Genomic DNA, 18,772 nt, shown 5'->3' with positions numbered 1-18,772 from the left:
GCTTTCCTCCTGCTACTTTTCCCAAAATTGGAAACTGGACGTGTAGCACCTGTGTGGGGCCATGAAGTGATTTTGAGTGTGGCAGTGATAGATGGTATACAGAAAGTTAAGAGTGTATCTCCATGATAATGTCCTAATACTAGTCCCGGCTACTGACCAGGCAAAATTCTTTTACCTGACTTTAAGTCACTGTTATTTGGGATTTTTTTTTTTTTTTTGTCACGTGCAGCTGCTGGAGCTAATATAGCATCGCTCAATTCCAGGAATTATTTATTTTATTGTAATTAATCTCTTAGCCTATGAGATGAATGTGTATCTCCCTTTATGCACCCAATTAATTTGTGGCACTTGGCCTTTCCGTCTGGACTTCTTCCACTCTAATTCCCACACACAGTGGGTTTCCTCAAAAGTAGAGCCTGAGATGAAGACTTGACTGTAAATAGTTTACTTCAGATCCTGGGAAGTGAGGGTGTAGGGAGAATAAGAACGAAGGAAGAAAGGCATAAGAGGGCTACTGAGGTCACTACTGTGGTCAGTAGGTACTCGATCCTACTGGGAACTCCCAAAGAGTGCTCAGAACACTTCCTAGAATTGTTTCCCACCACAGAGACGGGACACTGCAGTATTTACCCACTGGATTCCAAACCCTGTTGGCTAAGAGTTGTCCTCATGGGTTCTAACTCCACCATGCTTTTGGAAGGAGCAGGCTCCCCATACAGAATTTTCAGGGACAGAAATTCTAACGAGAGTAGCATGAGACTGAGATGAGATGCCGTCACCATGAAGTGAGTCTGAACTTGCACAGAACTGCCCACCACAGCTGCAACCGCAATCAGAAACGGGCAAAGGGAATGCGGCAGCAGACACCAGTGGTTATCCGCTACGCTGGCCAAGGAGTTTTCACAGTTGCTATGTAAGTTTCTGAAATCTATCGGCTTCCTCCTTGTTTCTCCGGCAGCTGTAGAGCTGAGTTCCGGAAATGAAGTGTGTAGCCTATGCAAATTCACCATTTTATCTTGAACCAAACTCCCACTTTTAGAAACTCACTTCTCCCTGAGCTTTTTCACAATATGTTTTCCTATCTCTTTGCTTTTTTCCATTGAATTCCTCCTCCCTATTCTGGCCCTTAAATGCAAGCCATCCTCATGTTTATATTCATTCTTTTTTCTTTCACTACACTATCTCCCTGAACTATCTCCCTCATTGCTGTATCTCATTTACCACCTATAAGATAACTTTTCCAATCTTTATTTCTAGCCCAGATCTCTCTCCTGATTTCTAATTCAAATTTGTCACCCCATAGTAGACATGGTCACACAGATTCATCATACAGGTAAGCAAATCTAACATATTAAAAAAAAGATCTTACCTTTCCACATCGCAATTAAAAGCAATCTCAGTCTTCACCTAACCTCATGCAAGCTAGAGACTCCATCACATTTTTGCTTTCTTCTTCTTTTCTCATATTTAATCATTTACAAAAGTTGGGTTGCTTTTACCACATCTTTCAAGACTACGCTCTCCTTTCTATTCCCATAGTAATTAACCTTTATAATCTTCTCTGAGTTTTTTAAAAAGTACCAAAAATGGTTTCTTGCCTCTAGTTTCTCCCTTTGCCAAATAAAAGGCATAGTGTTTATACCAGTCTATAGTTTAATCAATAAGTTTTACATGGTTTGTTATGAAAGCCCCTATCCTTCCTCCAAAACTCCCAATTTCCTGCTCCATAGAAGAATCTCTCTCAACACCTTGAGCAGACTCTTATTTACTTCCTTTCTTTAAATAATATGCCCATAATTTCACTTCATGATATTTCTGTTCTAACCAGTATCTAATGTTTCCTCATGACAGATGATAAGGATTTAGCTTATCTCTCTCTCTCTCTCACACACATACACACACACACACACACACACACACACACACATCCCGCCCCCACTTCCACCACATATCCATCCTTTCATCTTCCCAATATAGCAGCAGTAACATAATTTTAATTAGATCAGTGTTTACATTATTACAGTTATATAGACATATCTGTAGTCGAGACATGTATGTATTATGATTACTTGTTCCTACAGAATATTTTTTTAAAGGTCATTTATTTATTTTTTTTAAAGATTTTATTTATTTATTTGAGAGAGAGAGAATGAGAGATAGAGAGCACGAGAGGGAAGAGGGTCAGAGGGAGAAGCCGACTCCCCGCTGAGCAGGAAGCCCGATGTGGGACTGGAGCCCGAGGTGGGACCCGATCCCAGGACTCCAGGATCATGACCTGAGCCGAAGGCAGTCGCTTAACCAACTGAGCCACCCAGGCGCCCCCCTACAGAATATTTTATTTTCCTTGGTGTTCATAATGATCTCGTTTTTTTCTTTGCTTAGTTTTCTTTATATTTATCACTAGTTAAACCTCAGACTCTCCTATCTTGTAAATCTCCTCAAACACATAGATAATCCAGCTGTAAGTTTTATCTTCTTGAGGACATCTCTTCTGACCTATTCCAGTCTGGACTGGTTGGTTGGCTGTCCCAACTTGATGCATAGTTATCCTGGAATTCTGCTTCACCAACACCCTAGGAATTTCCTTCCCCTCCTTCTGATGATGCGCCCTCTGATCTGATTCCTTTATCCCTTTTGCCTTTGGTTTACTCCCTGAGGTTTCATGGAGCATGTCTTCTGATAGCTTCTTGAGAATGCAAGGTAGGGGAAATTTTCAATACCCTGCACAACTGAAATGATTTATTTTATCCTCATACTTGACAATTTCTTAGTATAGAATTTTAGATTGAAATTATTTTCAGAATTGTAAAGGCATTGCCCCAGTGCCTTCTTAGTTCCCATGCTGTTGTAATTCTTAATTCTCTGCATGGACTTTTCTTTTTTTCTCTCATTGGAAACTGTGTAGGATCTTCTCTAAACTCAGTGTTCTGAGTTTCACAGTAACATCCACTAGAGTGAGTCTATTTTCATTCATAGTTCTGGCATTTAATTGAAAATTCATGTCTTTGAGATCTGTAAAATTATATTGAATTTTTAGTTCAATGATTTCCTCCCTCTGTTCACTCTAATTATTCAGATGTTGGATCCTGGATCAGCACTCTAATTTTTGTAAAATTTTCCCATTTTTCATCCCTATATCATTTTTGTCCTAGTCTCAGAGAAAATATTTCAAATTTATTTTCTATCCTTTTATGTTGTTTTTCATTTCTGTTATCATATTCTTGATTTCTAAGATTTCCTTTTTGTACCCTAAATGCTTTTTAAAATAGCATACCATTCTTGTTTTAAAAGATGCTATATCTTTTATCTGAGAATATTAATGATTTTTTTTCTTCTCCACCTCTTCCTATCGAGTGCAATTAATTGTTCCTTTCAAATTTCTTTTTTGTCCTGACTTTTCTTTTGGTCTCTATCATTAACTTTTTTCAAATTGTTGATGACCCAGACTCTCTGATCCCATTTAAGAGAGGTGCATGAAAAAACTCAGTGGATGCTCCAAGCATGTGTACAAGCTTGTCAACTACAGGCTGCACTGTAGGGTTGTCTGGTTTCCCTCTTCAGTATGTTTAGGTCTTTTCTCTTAGACTAATCAGATTCTCCAGAGAGGATACCTATTTTCGGGGGGGGGGCGGTGGAGAGAGGGTGGTGGTCAGCCTGATGCTTTCATTCTGGGGGCCAAGAAGAGGATGAGGGTTGGGGATGTGTTCAATATACACAGTATCTACCTTCACTTCGATGTGATTTGAAGGTTGGGATTCAGAGCCAATGGCCAAGAAAGAATTCTTGAGATGTCTTCAGTGCAAAAAGGTGGTTTTATTAAAGCACAGGGACAGGGCCTGTGGGCAGAAAAGAGCTACACTGGGGTTGTGAGGTGGGGGAAGTAAACACAAAGGGAGGTTTCCAAAAGGACTTTCATATACTAAAGGAGACTCACAGGATCCTGGAGGTCTAGCTATTGTTGGGAAAAGGTCATTTATTACTGTTTAGTAAAACCCTCAGTCATGAGACCCTTCAGATGTGTATCAGTGGGCCACATGCTTGGAGGATGATGGCTGTAACTTGGGGGTAGAGATAAAGGAAGTCTCCAAAGGAACTTTTGTATTTAAAAGAAGATTTACAGGATCCTCCAGGTCAGGCTAAGGTTGCCTTTTGCCCCTTAGCAAAGTGTCAACATCGAGGCAGTTGAGCTCCCAGAGAAAGGTCACTCTACTGGTTTCAAGGACTTGCCAATGCGCTGTAGGCAGTAAGGAAATTTAATTTTTTTCTTTTGCCTTTGATTCCCACATCAACTCTATCCTCTTCTTCTCTCCTGACAATATGAAGCCTCTGATCTTTCCTGGAATTAGTCTCTAATCTGAAACCAGGGTGGAGAAGGGGAAGTCAGCCAGTCTTGTACCATGGGGATGATCTATCTACTTCTAAACAAGCTTTCACTCCATCCTGCTATTTTTCAGTCCCACTTCTACCTCTATTTCCAGAGGTACTTATTTTTTTTTTAAAGATTTTATTTATTCATTTGAGACACAAAAATACAGAGAGAGAGAGAGAGAGAGAGAGAGCGAGAGAGAGAGCGAGCGTGCATGAGCAGGGAGAGAGAGAGGCAGGCTCCCTGCTGAGCCAGAAGCCTGATGCGGGACTCGATCCGAGGACCCTGGGATCATAACCTGAGCCGAAGGCAGACGCTTAACCATCTGAGCCACCCAGGCGCCCCTCCAGAGGTACTTATTGCTACTGACTTCAAAGTCATTGAGAAGGTTCTGTAAATGTATTAATATATCACTTTGGATCTTAGTTTTCTTAATTGTTGCCTTAGGATTCAGCTTTCCTAAGGCACCATATCAGTTATTCTCTTTACCGCTACTTTCCAATTCTCAAAATTTTGTTGCCATTTCCTTTCTTAATTTGTTTGTCCTTTTGGGCTTATACTCTGAGAAATCCCTTTACTGTAACTGTAGTAGCATTTAGGGAGGAAATGTTGCTAAATTCAATCTTACCTATTTAACCAGAAGTCTGCCAAACTTTGGAAGTAGGTTTCATCTAACTCTCGGTCCTCATCCAAACTGAGTTTCGGTTTTATGGATTTTTCTGTGACCTTGCTGATTAAACTTCATTCAGTAAAGGATTTAGCAAACTCATTCACTCTGAAGTGTAATGAATGACAGAATTTGATGTATTCTCTCTCCCAAGGGTATTTTAATTCTTAGTGGGGACTAAATTTCTTATTTCACTTAAGTCAAAGGAATAAAGAAATAAAGTGCTAATTGAGGAATTTCAGCTTCTCGTATCTAAGTGGCTTGGAGGCCAGGGAAGCCTGTATTATGCTTTCTCAAATCATACTTTGTTGTGGGAGGTCCAACCCTGCCCATGTGCCACTACAAACTTTCTAGGATGAGAAGAGTATCTGCTCAATTATAATTCTAGCCCAACTTGTATGTCTTGGAACCTAGATATCAGGGAGATGAATCATCTTCCTAAATATTGATATTAATCTCAAACAAAACATTTTTTATGATGTTCATAATAAGTATACAAAGATGGGCATCATCAAATGCAAACAACTCTCAATAAGCCTGTGTTAAACAGACCCTCTTATACAATTAGTGGTTGTAAGGCATTATGAAAATACAAAATACCACATAAATGTATTTATTAGGTCAGGAAAATAATTATGGTTAATAATATGACTAACCACCTCAAGCTGTGTGCATGATAAAAAATATGTCCTCTTGGTTGAAGCAGACACAATTAATCAGAATTTGGTAGGGAGCACATTTCAATTTTTAAGCAAACAACAGAGGGTGCCTCCGGCATTCTGGAGACTAGTACACAGAAAATTAAAAGTCACATTTATTTACCTGCATTGCAAGGATATAAGCAACAGAAACAGAGGAGAAAAGAAGACAAAATTACACACAGTTCCCAGTTTATAACGGTCTGACTTAACGATTTTTTTGACTTTATGCTGGTGTGAGAGCGACAGGCATTGAGTAGACACCGTACTTGGAACTGGATCTGTTCCCAGGCTAGTGATATGCCGAAGGGTGCTCTCGCGATGCTGGGCGCCAGCACCTTCCACGGCTCCCCATGGGCCGCTAGGGTAAACAACTGATGCACTTAAACTCATTGTCACTTTCAGTAGTTTTCAATAAAGTACATGAGGTATTCAGCACCACTATATAACAGGCTTTGTGTTAGATGATTCTGACCATCTGTACGTTAATGTAAGTATTTGTCCTGAGCACATTTAGGTAGACAGGTAGACTAAGCTATGATGTTCTGTAGGTTAAGTGTATTAAATGCATTTTGACTTAAGATATTTTCAACTTATGGTGGAGTTATGGGGACATACCCCCACTGAAGGTCAGGGGAGATCTATAGTTAAAGTGTCCTCCTTGGGGCTCCTGGGTGGCTCAGTCGGTTGAGCATCAGGTCCTGAACCCAGGGTCCTGGGATGGAGCCCTGCACAGGGCTCTCTGCTCAGCAGGGAGTCTGCTTCTCCCTCTCCTTTTACCCCTGCTCCTGCTCTCTCTCTAATAAATAAATAAATACAATCTTTAAAAAAAAGCGTCCTCCTTAAACCTTGATTTCTGGCTCTATCATTTTGTTAAATACTACTATCACTACTACTAATAATGGTAATAACAAATGCCAATGTACTGCTTACTATGGACTGGACATGGTTAAAGTATTTTACATATGTTAATACATTTCCACACAATCTCTCACTGGTAGGTGCTATTATCCCCAATTTCACAGATGAAAAAAACTAAAGCACAAAGAGATTAAAAAACTTGCCACGGTGAGTGGCAGAGGGATTTAAATTCAAGACTACCCACCTCCAGAGCCTAGCTCTTAACACCACTCCACATCGCTGCTACTTTTCTGCTTTTTTTCTGTTCAACAAACTCAATCACAAATCCGTATTTTCATCACCAGTTATGCAAAACTTACTCCATGCTCACCTTATCAAGAACTTAACAGTCCTTTTGATAAAATACCAATACTAGCAAAAACAAACACAAAGTTCTCCAGGATATGAACATTTTTCATAACTTGTATCAACCCAACCTAAAATTTACTACCGCACTGTGCTTCTTCAAAGCTTGGTGAATATACTGTTGCATAGTGTTTGTTTGTTTTTTTTAAGATTTTATTTATTTATTCATTCATGAGAGACAGAGAGAGAAGCAGAGGGAGAAGCAGTGTCCCAAGGAGCAGGGAGCCCGTTGCGGGACTCGATCCCAGGAGCCTGGGATCATGACCTGAGCCGAAGGCAGACGCTCAACCATCTGAGCCACCCAGGGGCCCTGCATAGTGTTTTTAAGGAGCCTCCACCCATGGGCTTACAATGTAGCCCCACTCATCTGTCCTATGCATTTAGCAGAATCCCTCCAGATTCTTTCCCTCACTGTTTTCCAGTATCATCTGATAAACAGAATAGAAAATGCAATACTGAATGCCGTGCACCTATCAAACAAGTTACAAACTATTGACTGAACCATCTTACCATTTGTCCATTTGGGGCTTCCTGTTTTAATGGTGAATAATTAACAATTAATAATATATTTTCCAGTTAGCAAAACCATCTCACCAACATTAATTGATTTGTTCTAATTCTTAGCATTTATATGCACGGACCAATTTTGCCTTAGGAATACTGTACTGTTTCTTACGAGTCTCCCAAATCTGCCCTTAAAAGACGAATCTCGGAATATTATGTACAGATATGGCTACGTTTCCCTACAAAATCGGCCTGTTAACTGCCCCCGCAGAAACAAAACTGAGAGGCTGGATGAATTTTTCAAACGTGAGGACTACAGTGCGCCAGGCGCGCGGGAGCAGGGAGAGGGCGGCGGCCGCACCCGTCGGGTTCCCGCCCCCCGCCCGCTGCCGCCTCTCCGCGCCGCTTCTCCCGCCCCCGCGGCGTCCAGCTGCCCCGCCGCTGGGCAGGCCCGGTCGGGGCCTCCCCGGGCCGCGGCGGCGCCCCCTGCAGGCCGCGGCGGGCAGAGCGGGCGGAAGGAACCCGAGCCGCGCTGCCACCGTGTCCGAGCCGGAGCCGCAGCCCGCTGCCGGAGCGTCGCGGGGCCCCGAGTCCGAGCCGAACGCCCTCCTCGCCGCCCGCTGCGTCCCAGCGCCCGCCGGAGCCGCCGCGCCGCCCGCGCACCCCCGAAGCGGCCGGGCCCGAGCCCGCCTCGGCCCTCTGCTCGTCCTCCCCGCCCCGCACCGGCCTTCACTCTGGAGCCGCCCCGGCAGCCGCAGCAGGGGCGGCGGCGGCGGATCGAGGAGCTCTCCAGGTCGTCCCGGGAGAGGCTGCTGCAGTCCCGTGACAAGATGTTCTCCAAGTTCACCTCCATCCTGCAGCACGCCGTGGAGGCGGTAAGGCCGCGGGCAGCGGGCTCACGACAGACCGGGGATGGCGGCGGCCTACGCTTCCTGCGGCTTCGGCCCGGGCCTCCGTGGCCCGGTTCCCGCGGGGGGGCGAGGCCTGGGGGGCGCTTCGGGGCGCGGCGGGGCCGTCGGGGCGCCGGGGCCTCGGGCCTGGCTCGGAGCAGGCCCCCTCCTCGCCGTCCTGCCCCGGGCCGGCGCGGGTCTCTGTGCGTCCGCGGGAGGGTGGGCGGGGGTGCCCCGGCGGGACAGGAGCCCCGGGCCGGCGCGGCGTTCGCCTGACTCCTGGATGGGGACGGGGGGTCGGGAGTACCTGGCGGGGCCGCAGGGCGCACCCCCGGACTCCCGGACCGCTAAGCTGCTCCGGATAAAAGGTGGTCAGCGTGGAGCAGGACAAAAGAAACGGCCAGACGTGGCTGGGGCTTGGGTTTGGCTTGGTGTTGTGCTGACTTTGGAAGGTGGGGTGGGCGGGAAGGTGTGCCCCGGTTGGGGGTGGGGGCGACTCTGGGAGGAGGCAGCCCGCTAGACCCGGTTTCGTAATCCTGCTGGCTTTGCCTTCGCAGGCCTCACGGCCCGAACTCAGCTGCACTGTATTGATTGTTGTGAAATGGGAGTTTGGAGGGGTCTGGTCGAGTGTGGTCTACACTCTTCCAAGCCCTCGGCAGAGCAGCGAGACCATCTGTTTCCTTTCTTGTCTTCTCTTCCTGGACTCTCTCCTTTGAGGATTTTAGAGACCAGCACCGAGAGACGTTCAAATGCCCGAACAGACTAACAGAAGAGAAGTAAAAGAAAATGCCTTGCTCTGTTTTCATAATAAGAGATCTAGTTTGCTTTACTTTGGTTGTTTCTCTTTACTCAGGGACAGTTGCCCAAATTGGAAAATGCATCTTGTGCAAGACGCCAGTACCTTGCTAATTTAAAAAATGTCATTTTCTTTCTATGTTTAGACTGTGTGATATAGCACCTTGAAATCCACACAACTTAAAAAAAAAAAAAAAAGCCAGCTGCAATAGAACCATTTTTATGGTCAGATAAAAATAAAATGGATTTTTAAAATTAAGTTTGAAAACAAAACTTCAGTACAGTTGTTATTTTAAGTGATATGTGGGAAATGCTTAAAAATCATTTAAGCTCTACCACAAGTTCTTGGGAAAACGTGTATCAAATCAAAGAGAGGGTTTTCATGAATGAAGAGCAGTACTACACATGGAGGTGACAGTTTTAGACTTTAGGACAATTTTTAATTTTCCCTTGTTATACACAATCTACAGCAACTTTGTTAAAAGAATTTAACCGAAATGTATAAAAACAGCGGCATTTACATTTTATATTATTCTTTAACTTAAAATCACTTAATTTTAACATTGAGTACAGGTTAATACTGAGATAATTGGGAATAAAAAATATGTTACATTATTTACATCCTTTACCTATCAGGTTGATACTTACTGAAGTAAGTACTTAGAAAAAGAAAGATAGCTTTCCTACTCTGCCAGTAAAGACTCATTTTTATCCTGAGGCTTGTGTTTTCTGTCCTCATTGTCTTTTTATAACTGTATATGCTAGCATCTACCAAATTACCCATGTAAATTGTCTGACTCTGGCTCTGTCATATCCAGCTTCTTTGCTGAGGTGAGAAAAAATTAAGAGTGGATTATGTTCACTTGGTCCTAGTAACTGATCCATAGCATTTAGAAAACTAATGTTTTTATTTGATTAGAGTTAATGTTTTCAGCTGTGATGCTTTGCAGTTTACCTTGATAGGTTAAATCAGAAAAAAATTGGCAAACTTTTTCCTTTTTCCATTCTCTCTTGGGAATGAACTCATATATAATGATAAATAAGCCATTCTTGTGGTATTTGAAGAATGTTTTTGCCTAGCCCAAGACTGGTTTCCATTTTTTCAGTTCTGTTTGCCTTGCATTTTCTTCTGTAAACTGCTTTTATCATTCATCAGTTCATTTCATTAGCTTTTCTCTCTACTCCTTTTAATTTGTATGCCCAATTAGCATTTTCTGATACAGTATTGCAATTAACATAATTATCTGGATTTTTCAGAGGTGGGACTTTATCCTATGTGCAGGTGCTGACATGACCTGAAGTGTCACTGTTTTCAGCCACTTTGATATTATTACTTTATAGGTTTCTTTGTACAATTGTGGTTCAGCCTTCAAATCTTCAAAAGTTTTTTTTAGGGTTGACCAGATAAACATATTCATTTAAATGAGGTTTACATGTAGAGTTTTCCTTATTGTTTAATTAATAGTTTCTTCTTACTTCCTGTTAACTAGTACAAGGAAAAAATCTATAAGATTTTCAAGATTAGTACTTGAAAATGTGTTATTGAGCTGACCGATTACATTTTGAGTTTAGAAGAGAAATTCATATCTTGATCAAAAACAAAAACTGTAATGTAACTCTTGCTTCCCTTTTCAGAAGTGAATCTTCCCTCAGAATAAAAAATGATTGGCCAGTAAGTTTGCAGTGAATCCATTTTGTTAGCCTGTTGCCACATGTCATAAGAGTGAAATGTTGTAGTTAGTTCCTAGGTTGGACTAGATCATGTTAGCACAGTTTCTCCAAAGTACAAGTAAAACACTTTCCATTTAGTACAATTAAATATTTGTTGAGGGCCTAGTCTGTCCTAGGTAATCTGCCAGGAGCTGGTTCTTTCTAAATTTCAGCCAGTTTCACCCTTGGAGGGCAGATTTATTCCAAGAGGATAAGGGAAGAAAGTTTTATCTACTTTAACGGGTTAATTCAGTGGATGTCCTCGTTCAGAATTTGAATCTTTTCTTTTCAAATTACAGTTAAGAGTTGATGATTGTTGGGACCGGCAATATTTTAAAAGCTCTTCTGCCCTGGGCATTAAAACCTCAAGTCAAACATACGTAGTGTCTTCTTAAGTGTATTCTTTTCTGATGGGATCTCAAACTTTTCATCCTTTAGTCATTCAGCTAATGTTTTATGAGCCTGCCACGAAAGTGTGGCACAGCACGGAGGAAACGGTATACCTGCGTCCTTGCTCACAATGCTTACAGTCTAATTTGGGAGACAAAACAAATACACAAGCTAAAAATTAAACAGTGCACAAGAGTGAGCCCTAGCCCCAGAGCCATCCAGAATAAGGTTTCAGTCCTGCAGCCATCCCTCCCTTCTACACAGGAAAAGTTACTTAATCTTTGTACATTTCAGTTTCCTCATTGTAAAATGGAAATAATTATACCAATCTCTTAGGATTATTGTGAAAATTAAAATGAGATAATACATATGAAGTGCCTAGTGCAGTGCCTGGTACATAGTCAGTGCTTCATTAATGTGAACCATTGTTATTAATTTTTGGATGATTGTTCATCCAGTGAGTTCTGTGGGGGCAAGCAGTTAGGATTGAAGGGCTTGGGGGAGAAGGCCCCCTGGAGGAAGGGAGGCTTGAGCTGGACTTGGAAGAGGGTGGGGAGATAGGGGGGCCTTAGGGATGTTGGAAGGAAGAAGCACATTCGAAGATCAGGGTGTGGACTGTTCATGAGACACGTGAGAGAGTGAGCAGATGGGGCTTATGTGGCAGATGTCTGGCTCTCCTCTGAGTTACTGCTCTAGGTCCTTCTGTGTGGTAGGCCTTCTGGAGAAAGACGGTCTGGGTTTTTAGTTACAAGCAGTTTTTCCCCTTGGGTGAGGCAATTAACTGGCTTTCACTCTTAATAGGAGTTTGGGGAAAATCGGAGTTTATTTTAAGATCATTTAAGACCATATAGGAATTGTAAACTTTGCAGCACTGTGCCTGGCACATAAGTACTCATTAAATGACAGCAACTGCTGTGCCATTGGATTAATCACTCAGTGACTGTCACCGAATGCTTACTCTGTGCCATCACCGAGTTGAAAACCAACCGGGAAGTCAGTGATGAAAGAGACGACATGGTCCCAGCCCCTTGCTGAGTTTGCGATTGAGTGGAGGAGATCAGCAATGACAAATGTGGGATAAGGGCTAAGAGAGCGAGCAGGCTGGGAGAGGGTGCCACAGTTTGTGGAAAGGACTGGATCCTCGGCAGGAAGTCTGGCAAGGCTTCTCAGAGAAAGCCATGCCCAACGTAGGCACTCAGGTCCAGTTTTGGTTGAGAGTGTGATTGCATGAATTTTCAAAAATTTAATCTCTGTTTTGCAAAAAGTGAACTCAAGTGAGAATCCCCTCATGCTGATTCACTCACCTCTTCCTTTTTTTATTTTTACCCATCGCATGAGTGTTTCTTTTATGCAATGATAAAACAGGTAATTTGCATGTTAGAGTTAGTAATGAAAGACAATTTTAGTAGGAAGTTTTATATAAATAAGGAAACTTACTCATGTTTGAACAAAGATTGTTACTAAGTTGTTAGCAATTCGGAACTGTCTCCCTGTCTACTTAAATAGATTTCTTACTTAAATCAAACTCCTGGAAGAGAGGTATTCACAGGTAAGCAACACCATCCTGCTTTGAGTTGGACTAGAAGAGCAAAGGTCCTAACACAAATCCTGTAGGACCTCTGATCTAGTGACTTAACTTGGAAATGGAGTTAAGTCCCACAGGTAAAATAATCTGGAGCAAGGATGCTGTAATTCCTTATAGACCAAGGAGATGCCCTCAGAAAAATTTAACAAATTGCAATATTTACACTTAAGAAATTAGGTAGTTTTTTTTGAAACGCCAAATTTCATTTGACTTTATCCCAATTGTTAATACATTTAACTATAGAAAGATGGTGTATAAAAAACCAGGTCCAAAAAAAGAGAATTTTGACATATTTTGAAGACGATCCTAAAAACAAGTAGCTGATTAAAACATTTTTTTAATCTGAAAGTTTTGGGAAGATTAATCTATCTTCCCAAGGTAATACTTTCTAATATTCTTTTTAATTTTTTTTCTCAATGTCTCCCAAATAATTTCTCTGCCATGTTCTTCTTGAAGGATAGTAATCCCAAAGGCTTTAACTACTTTTAAAGATCTTAAAGCCTTTTTAAAAATTTCCTAGCACTCTATTTGGAAATGAGGTGAATACTTAGATCTCTTAATCCAGTGTGATACAGAGCAGTGCACACAGGCAAGCACGAGAGCGAGCCTTAAAACATTGGCGATTGCCACGAAATGTTGAGGTCCACTTCTTCCCTAAGGACATTTCATCAGGATTGAAGGTCGTAATGTGTCTATGACCAGTGTTTATAATTTGTCCAGTAGTTTTGAGATTGTTTTATTAGGATTCCAGACTTTGAGGTCTCTGCTTGAGGACACAAAAAATCAAAATGGAACACGTAGAAGACAGGAGTAACGTGATCCCTGAGGTCATCAGTTTAGATGAAGTATCTGGGAATGAAAGATGACTGTGCCAGGCTTTCGGTTGCCAGAATAGAAACCTGGTTGTTTTTAAGTAAGCTGGATCCACTGTGAACTTTCTGACCAGTATTTATGGGCAATAGTAGGACTGGGAGAGCATTCTCTCTCTCTCTCTCTCTCTCTCTCTCTCTCTCTCTGTTTAAGGAAAAGACAGTGTTGTGGAAGGTGCATCTAGGTCTTTTATCTGTTTAACACACATTTGAAGTACTTGGCAGGTTGGCTATGAGATGGCTGAAGGCATATAATTTTGGTCTTAAAATTTTTGAAGTAAATTTTGAACTTACTTTGAAGTGAAACATTTTTGGCTTTGTGGAATTTAAATTGGTAGTGTCTTGTTCACACAGGTATTTTGCTAAAAATATGCACTGCCTAATCCAGGCTTAAAAAGAAAAGGTTTACATCTGTTATGTCACTGAAAGTAGGGAACAGTTTTAATCAGATTACATGGTTGACTTTGGTATATGTTTTTGTAATGGTGACGTGTAACTGCATAGCAGCCTTTTACTGTTTTGCATTTCAAAGTCCTAGGTACAAAGATCCCTGGTTACTGATAATTTCATTTTACTGATAATTTAAATAGGATTTTGCATCTTTTCACTTAACACCATTACTTTTGAAACCATATGTAGTTAACCAGTTTCGGGGAGGAAAAAAAAGTCCCAGCCCTTGTAGTTTAATAATAATATTGATAAATATGTTTTTCCTCTTTCTTAATAAATCATTTTTACTTTCTTGATTTTGACTCCTTTTTTTCTTTGATATTCTGACATATAAAGTCAAATTAAAGCTCATCCATTATTTTTATGCTGCTTTTGTATTATTAGTGGACAAATACAGAGTTATACTTTATGGGAAACGTTTAATGCCATTTTCTTAATTGTTGTGGTCTTTTTGTGTGTGTGTGTGTTTGTGTAGCTTGCACCTTCTCTTCCTTTACAAGAAGATTTTGTTTATCACTGGAAGGCAATTACCCATTACTACATAGAGACTTCGGGTAAGAAACAAAGCTAATGTTAATTAAACAAAATTTATGAAATACTAAAATATATTTCAAATTAGTTTTCAAAGTTATTTTATATTTAAATTTATAAACAAGTTATTTTACTTTTAATTCCTCTTTTAGATTCACTTTAAAAATGTATCTATTGAGCACCTACTATGTGTAGGCATTGTTCTAGGCACTGAGCAATAGAACAGTAAATCAAACAGGCAAAATCCCTGTCCTAATAGAGCTTATATACTGATGACGGAGAAGCGAGCCCAAAATAGACAAATACACATAGTGTGTCAGATGGCAGGGGCTGAGGGGGAAATGAGGCAGGCTAAGGGGATAGAAGTCTATACATGGGGGAAGAGGGGCAGTTGGCTTTTGTAGGTTAGAGAAAGCCTCATTGCCCGAACAGACGTCTCAGTTGGAATCTGAAGGAAAGAGGAAGCAAGCCTGGGGGGTTGGTTTCAGGAAGAGGACCTAGTGCAGAAACCCTGCAGCTGGAGCATACAACATGCTTGGCATACTCCAGGAACTGCAAGGAAGCCGGTTTGGCTAGAGCAACGTGAACAAGGAGAAAAGTGTGAGGAGGTGATGTCAGATGGGAGCCAGATGCAGTCACAAAGGGCCTTGGAAGCTATTATAAGGGCTTTCGCTCTTACTCCAAGGTGGGAAGCCATCAGAGGGCTTTGGGCGGCATGTAACATAATCAATTTCAGCTTCTGTGAGAAAAAATTAGATTGGAAAGACACAGAGGCGAAGCTATGGACCGTTAGGGGACCATTGCAGTGGTCCGAGCAACGATGGTGGCTTAAACCAGGGAGCTGGTAGGATAAGATTGTATTCTAGGTGCATTTTGCAGAAAGCTTTGTTGACAGATTGGATGTTGGGTATGAGAGACTGAGTCAAGGAAACTTCAAAGTTTTGGGCTTAGGCAGATGGAAAATAGGCCACTTACCAGGACAGGGCGACTGCAGGAGGAGCAGGTTTATAAGTGTTCTGGACATGCTAAATTTGAGATGCCAACTATATGTCCAGTTGGATATGTTGAGTAGACAGTTGGAAATAGGAATCTGGAATTTAAGGTGGAGTTCTAAACCAGAGATATGACATTGAAGTCATCACATGTAAGTAGGATTTAAAGCCATGAGACTGGATGAGATGTAGGGAGTAAGGGTAGATGGAGGAGAGAAGATGTTCAGAAATGGAGCCCTCGGGCCCAATGCTCAGACATTGGGATGGTGAAAACAATAGCAAAGGAAATCACTTTTGCTAGTGGGGTAGAAGACAGCCAAGAGAGAATGATGTCCTAGAGGCTAGAGAGGAGACAGGGATTAATTGTGTCAAATGACGCTGATGTCAGTTTAATGAAGACTAAGAAAGGATCTTTGGACTTAGCCGCAAGGAGCTCATTAGTGGACTTGATAAGAGCCGTTTTAATGGCAACGAAGAGAGAGGAGACCTGATTGGATTATGCTTTAAGAGAAGAGGGGTCAGAAAACCTATATAGACAATGGGACACGTCCATACACGTTAGTGGGAAGGGGAGCTGAGAAATGGAGCATTAGCCAAGGGGAGATGTGGTTTCAAGAGAGGGTTTAATTTTAAGTATCTATTTATCTATTTAATCTCTGTATCCACTGTGGGGCTTGAATTCACAACCCCGAGATCAAGAGTCATATGCTCTTATGCCTGGGCCAGTCGGGTGCCCCTCAAGAGAGGGTTTCACTTTTTTTTTTTTTTCAAGATGGAAGATATTTTAGTTTGTACTTTGATGGAATGATCTAGTAGAGAGGGAATGGTGGACAAGAGTCAGATGCAGTCATTTCTGAGCAATACCCTTAAATGGGCAAGGGGAGTAGGGTCTAGTGCACAGGTGAGGGCTGAGCCTTAATAGGCACGTGGACAGTCCATCCGTCAAAATAAGGTGTGGAAAACAGCATATAAGTATAGATGAAGAAGGAGGGTGGATGTGGTCTACAAAGTCTTCAAGAGTTCTTTTCTGGTTGCTTCTGTCTTTCTCAGTGAATAAGAAGTATGGAGAGTAAGGGGAATGTGAAATACATAGGTCAAAGGTTGACAAACTTTCTGTAAAGGGCCAGATAGTAAATATTTTAGGCTTTGTGGGTCCTGTGGCCTCTCTTGGAACTGCTCAGTTCTGTTGTGCAAAAGCCGCCATCAACAGTATGTAAAAGAATAGTGTTTCTTTGTTCCAATACAACAGAAACATGTAGTAAGGCTGGATTTGCCCCCTAGGCCAAAGTCTGGCACCTCCTGAAATAGAGTATTCAGGCAGTCTGATTGGGGAAGCTGATGGGGCCGTAGGTGATAATTCCTTGAAACAAAAAACCCTTTATAGTTGTATGATAAGTAAAAATTAGATACAAAATATATGTATACCTTTCCACGTAAAATATAACTTCTACCTTAAGTTGGGTATTTAGACAGCAGATCTGTAGGAAAGATTTTTGAGAGGACCTCCCTTTTCAAATGACTATTCCTTAGCCCTTGTGAATTTTTCACTCCTCCATAGCTTTAAGGAAATACTTTAAGGGAAAGGCTTTAAGTTCTTGCTTTAAATGATTTTTTTTTTTTTTTGCAGTTTAGTAGAAACAAGTATGTACATTATAATAAAGTATGGGACGAATGTGTGTATATGTGTCAGGCACAGAGAGAACAAAGAAGGGAGAAATAGAAGGCAGAGTCCATAACGTGGGGCTTAAAGGATGATTAGGAGCAGGCTCGAGGAGGAGGAAAAAGGCATTTCAGGTAGAAGGAGTGGCATATGGAGGCACAGGGGCCTACGTGCAGCTTAGGAGTGAAGGGGGCAGAGGGCAAAAACAACGTCTTGCTTTCTAGGGAGCTAGGATTTTAATCCTGTCAAGTCACATTTACAATTCATTTGTCTCTCAATTTACAAAGCCTTTCTGGTCATTTTTCTCCATTGATAACTGTAATCAAACCATACTTGAACATTCATTCTTCCCTGGAATGTTTATATAAAGTCTGCAATTAAAGAGGAAAAAACATAAGAAAAAAAAAAGACCCAAATTTCAAATAAATTTACAAATTATCTTCTGTTAGTGGCTGGCCACTCGTTTTAGAAGAATACAAAATGAAACATCAAAAGTTAACATTTCTTGAATTCTTACTGTGTGCAAAGGCATTGAGCTTTACACACATGGTTTCATTGAAATCATATGACACTTCCTAGTGTTGATTACCCCCATTTTACAGGTGGTGGTGACAGAGGCTTAAATAGTTTGCCAAGGTCGTCCGGCTACAAGCGACAGAGCCAAGATTTGAATGCAAGTTGTCTTACTCCAGGCCCCATGCTTTTAGTACCTGCCACATTGTATATCAAATTTGGTACATGTGTTATCCTTGGAAACAAGGGTGACCTCTGTCTCTCCATTGTTTTCTCTGTAGGGCTTGGTGTTCCGGTTTACACTGCGTGTGCATGTGTACGTGCATACATGTGCACACATACAGGCAAAGCAACATACCATCAAAATATATAGCATACTAGGATTGTGTTGCACATACTATGGAGTACTAAGGAAATTACAGTAGAGACATAAATAAGAACTTGGCATTTCCAAGTATATTTTGTATTTAAACATTCTATTAAGAGCAATTTAGCCCTCGTACAGTAAGGGTAAGTTGATAAAACCGTGTGATTTTTAAGTCCCAGTTGTGAACTCAAAATCTATCAATGGATTTTTATCTTAAAAAATCAATAGTGCTTAATAAGAATTCTCCTGAGAAGAAGTTTTGGCTTTGGGAAATAGTTGTCTGTTCATGAGAGATGCCAGAAATTGTTCTTTGGGCTCCTCATGTTTTCACAGATGGAGATGAATTAGGGGCTGTAAGTGTCTGACTTCCCAGTGTTACGACATGATTCAGTAGCAAACAAAAACAGAACCTGCCCTTTCTATGTATCCTACCTAATTCAGCTTGATGTTTAAGGCCAACCTGTTTCTATATAAAGAGACTTAAAATTCAGATCCAAAAGTTCAGAACTTCTGAACTAG

The 18,772-nt window shown here is 41.4% G+C and overlaps 1 protein-coding gene across 2 annotated transcripts in view; it reads left to right on the top strand.

Moving 5' to 3' along the window:
• The first annotated feature begins 7,994 nt into the window (after positions 1-7,994).
• Positions 7,995-18,772, top strand: part of FHIP2A (FHF complex subunit HOOK interacting protein 2A) — a 34,327-nt gene continuing 23,549 nt past the window's right edge. Inside the window, exons 1-2 of one of the 2 annotated variants that reach the window (XM_025880460.2) lie at positions 7,995-8,376; positions 14,666-14,744. In XM_025880460.2, coding sequence (XP_025736245.1) covers positions 8,332-8,376; positions 14,666-14,744 — 124 coding nt within the window. In that variant the 5' untranslated portion in view covers positions 7,995-8,331. Of the gene's footprint in view, positions 8,377-8,978; positions 9,168-14,665; positions 14,745-18,772 lie in introns of those variants that run through there. The other variant, XM_073904162.1, reaches the window with a different exon arrangement.

The sequence above is a fragment of the Callorhinus ursinus genome, unplaced genomic scaffold (assembly GCF_003265705.2).
Source record: "Callorhinus ursinus isolate GAN/ISIS: 27379988/994484 unplaced genomic scaffold, GSC_fseal_2.0 scaffold20, whole genome shotgun sequence".
Classification (NCBI taxonomy): domain Eukaryota; kingdom Metazoa; phylum Chordata; class Mammalia; order Carnivora; family Otariidae; genus Callorhinus; species Callorhinus ursinus.
This window is presented reverse-complemented; position numbering and strand designations above follow the sequence as displayed.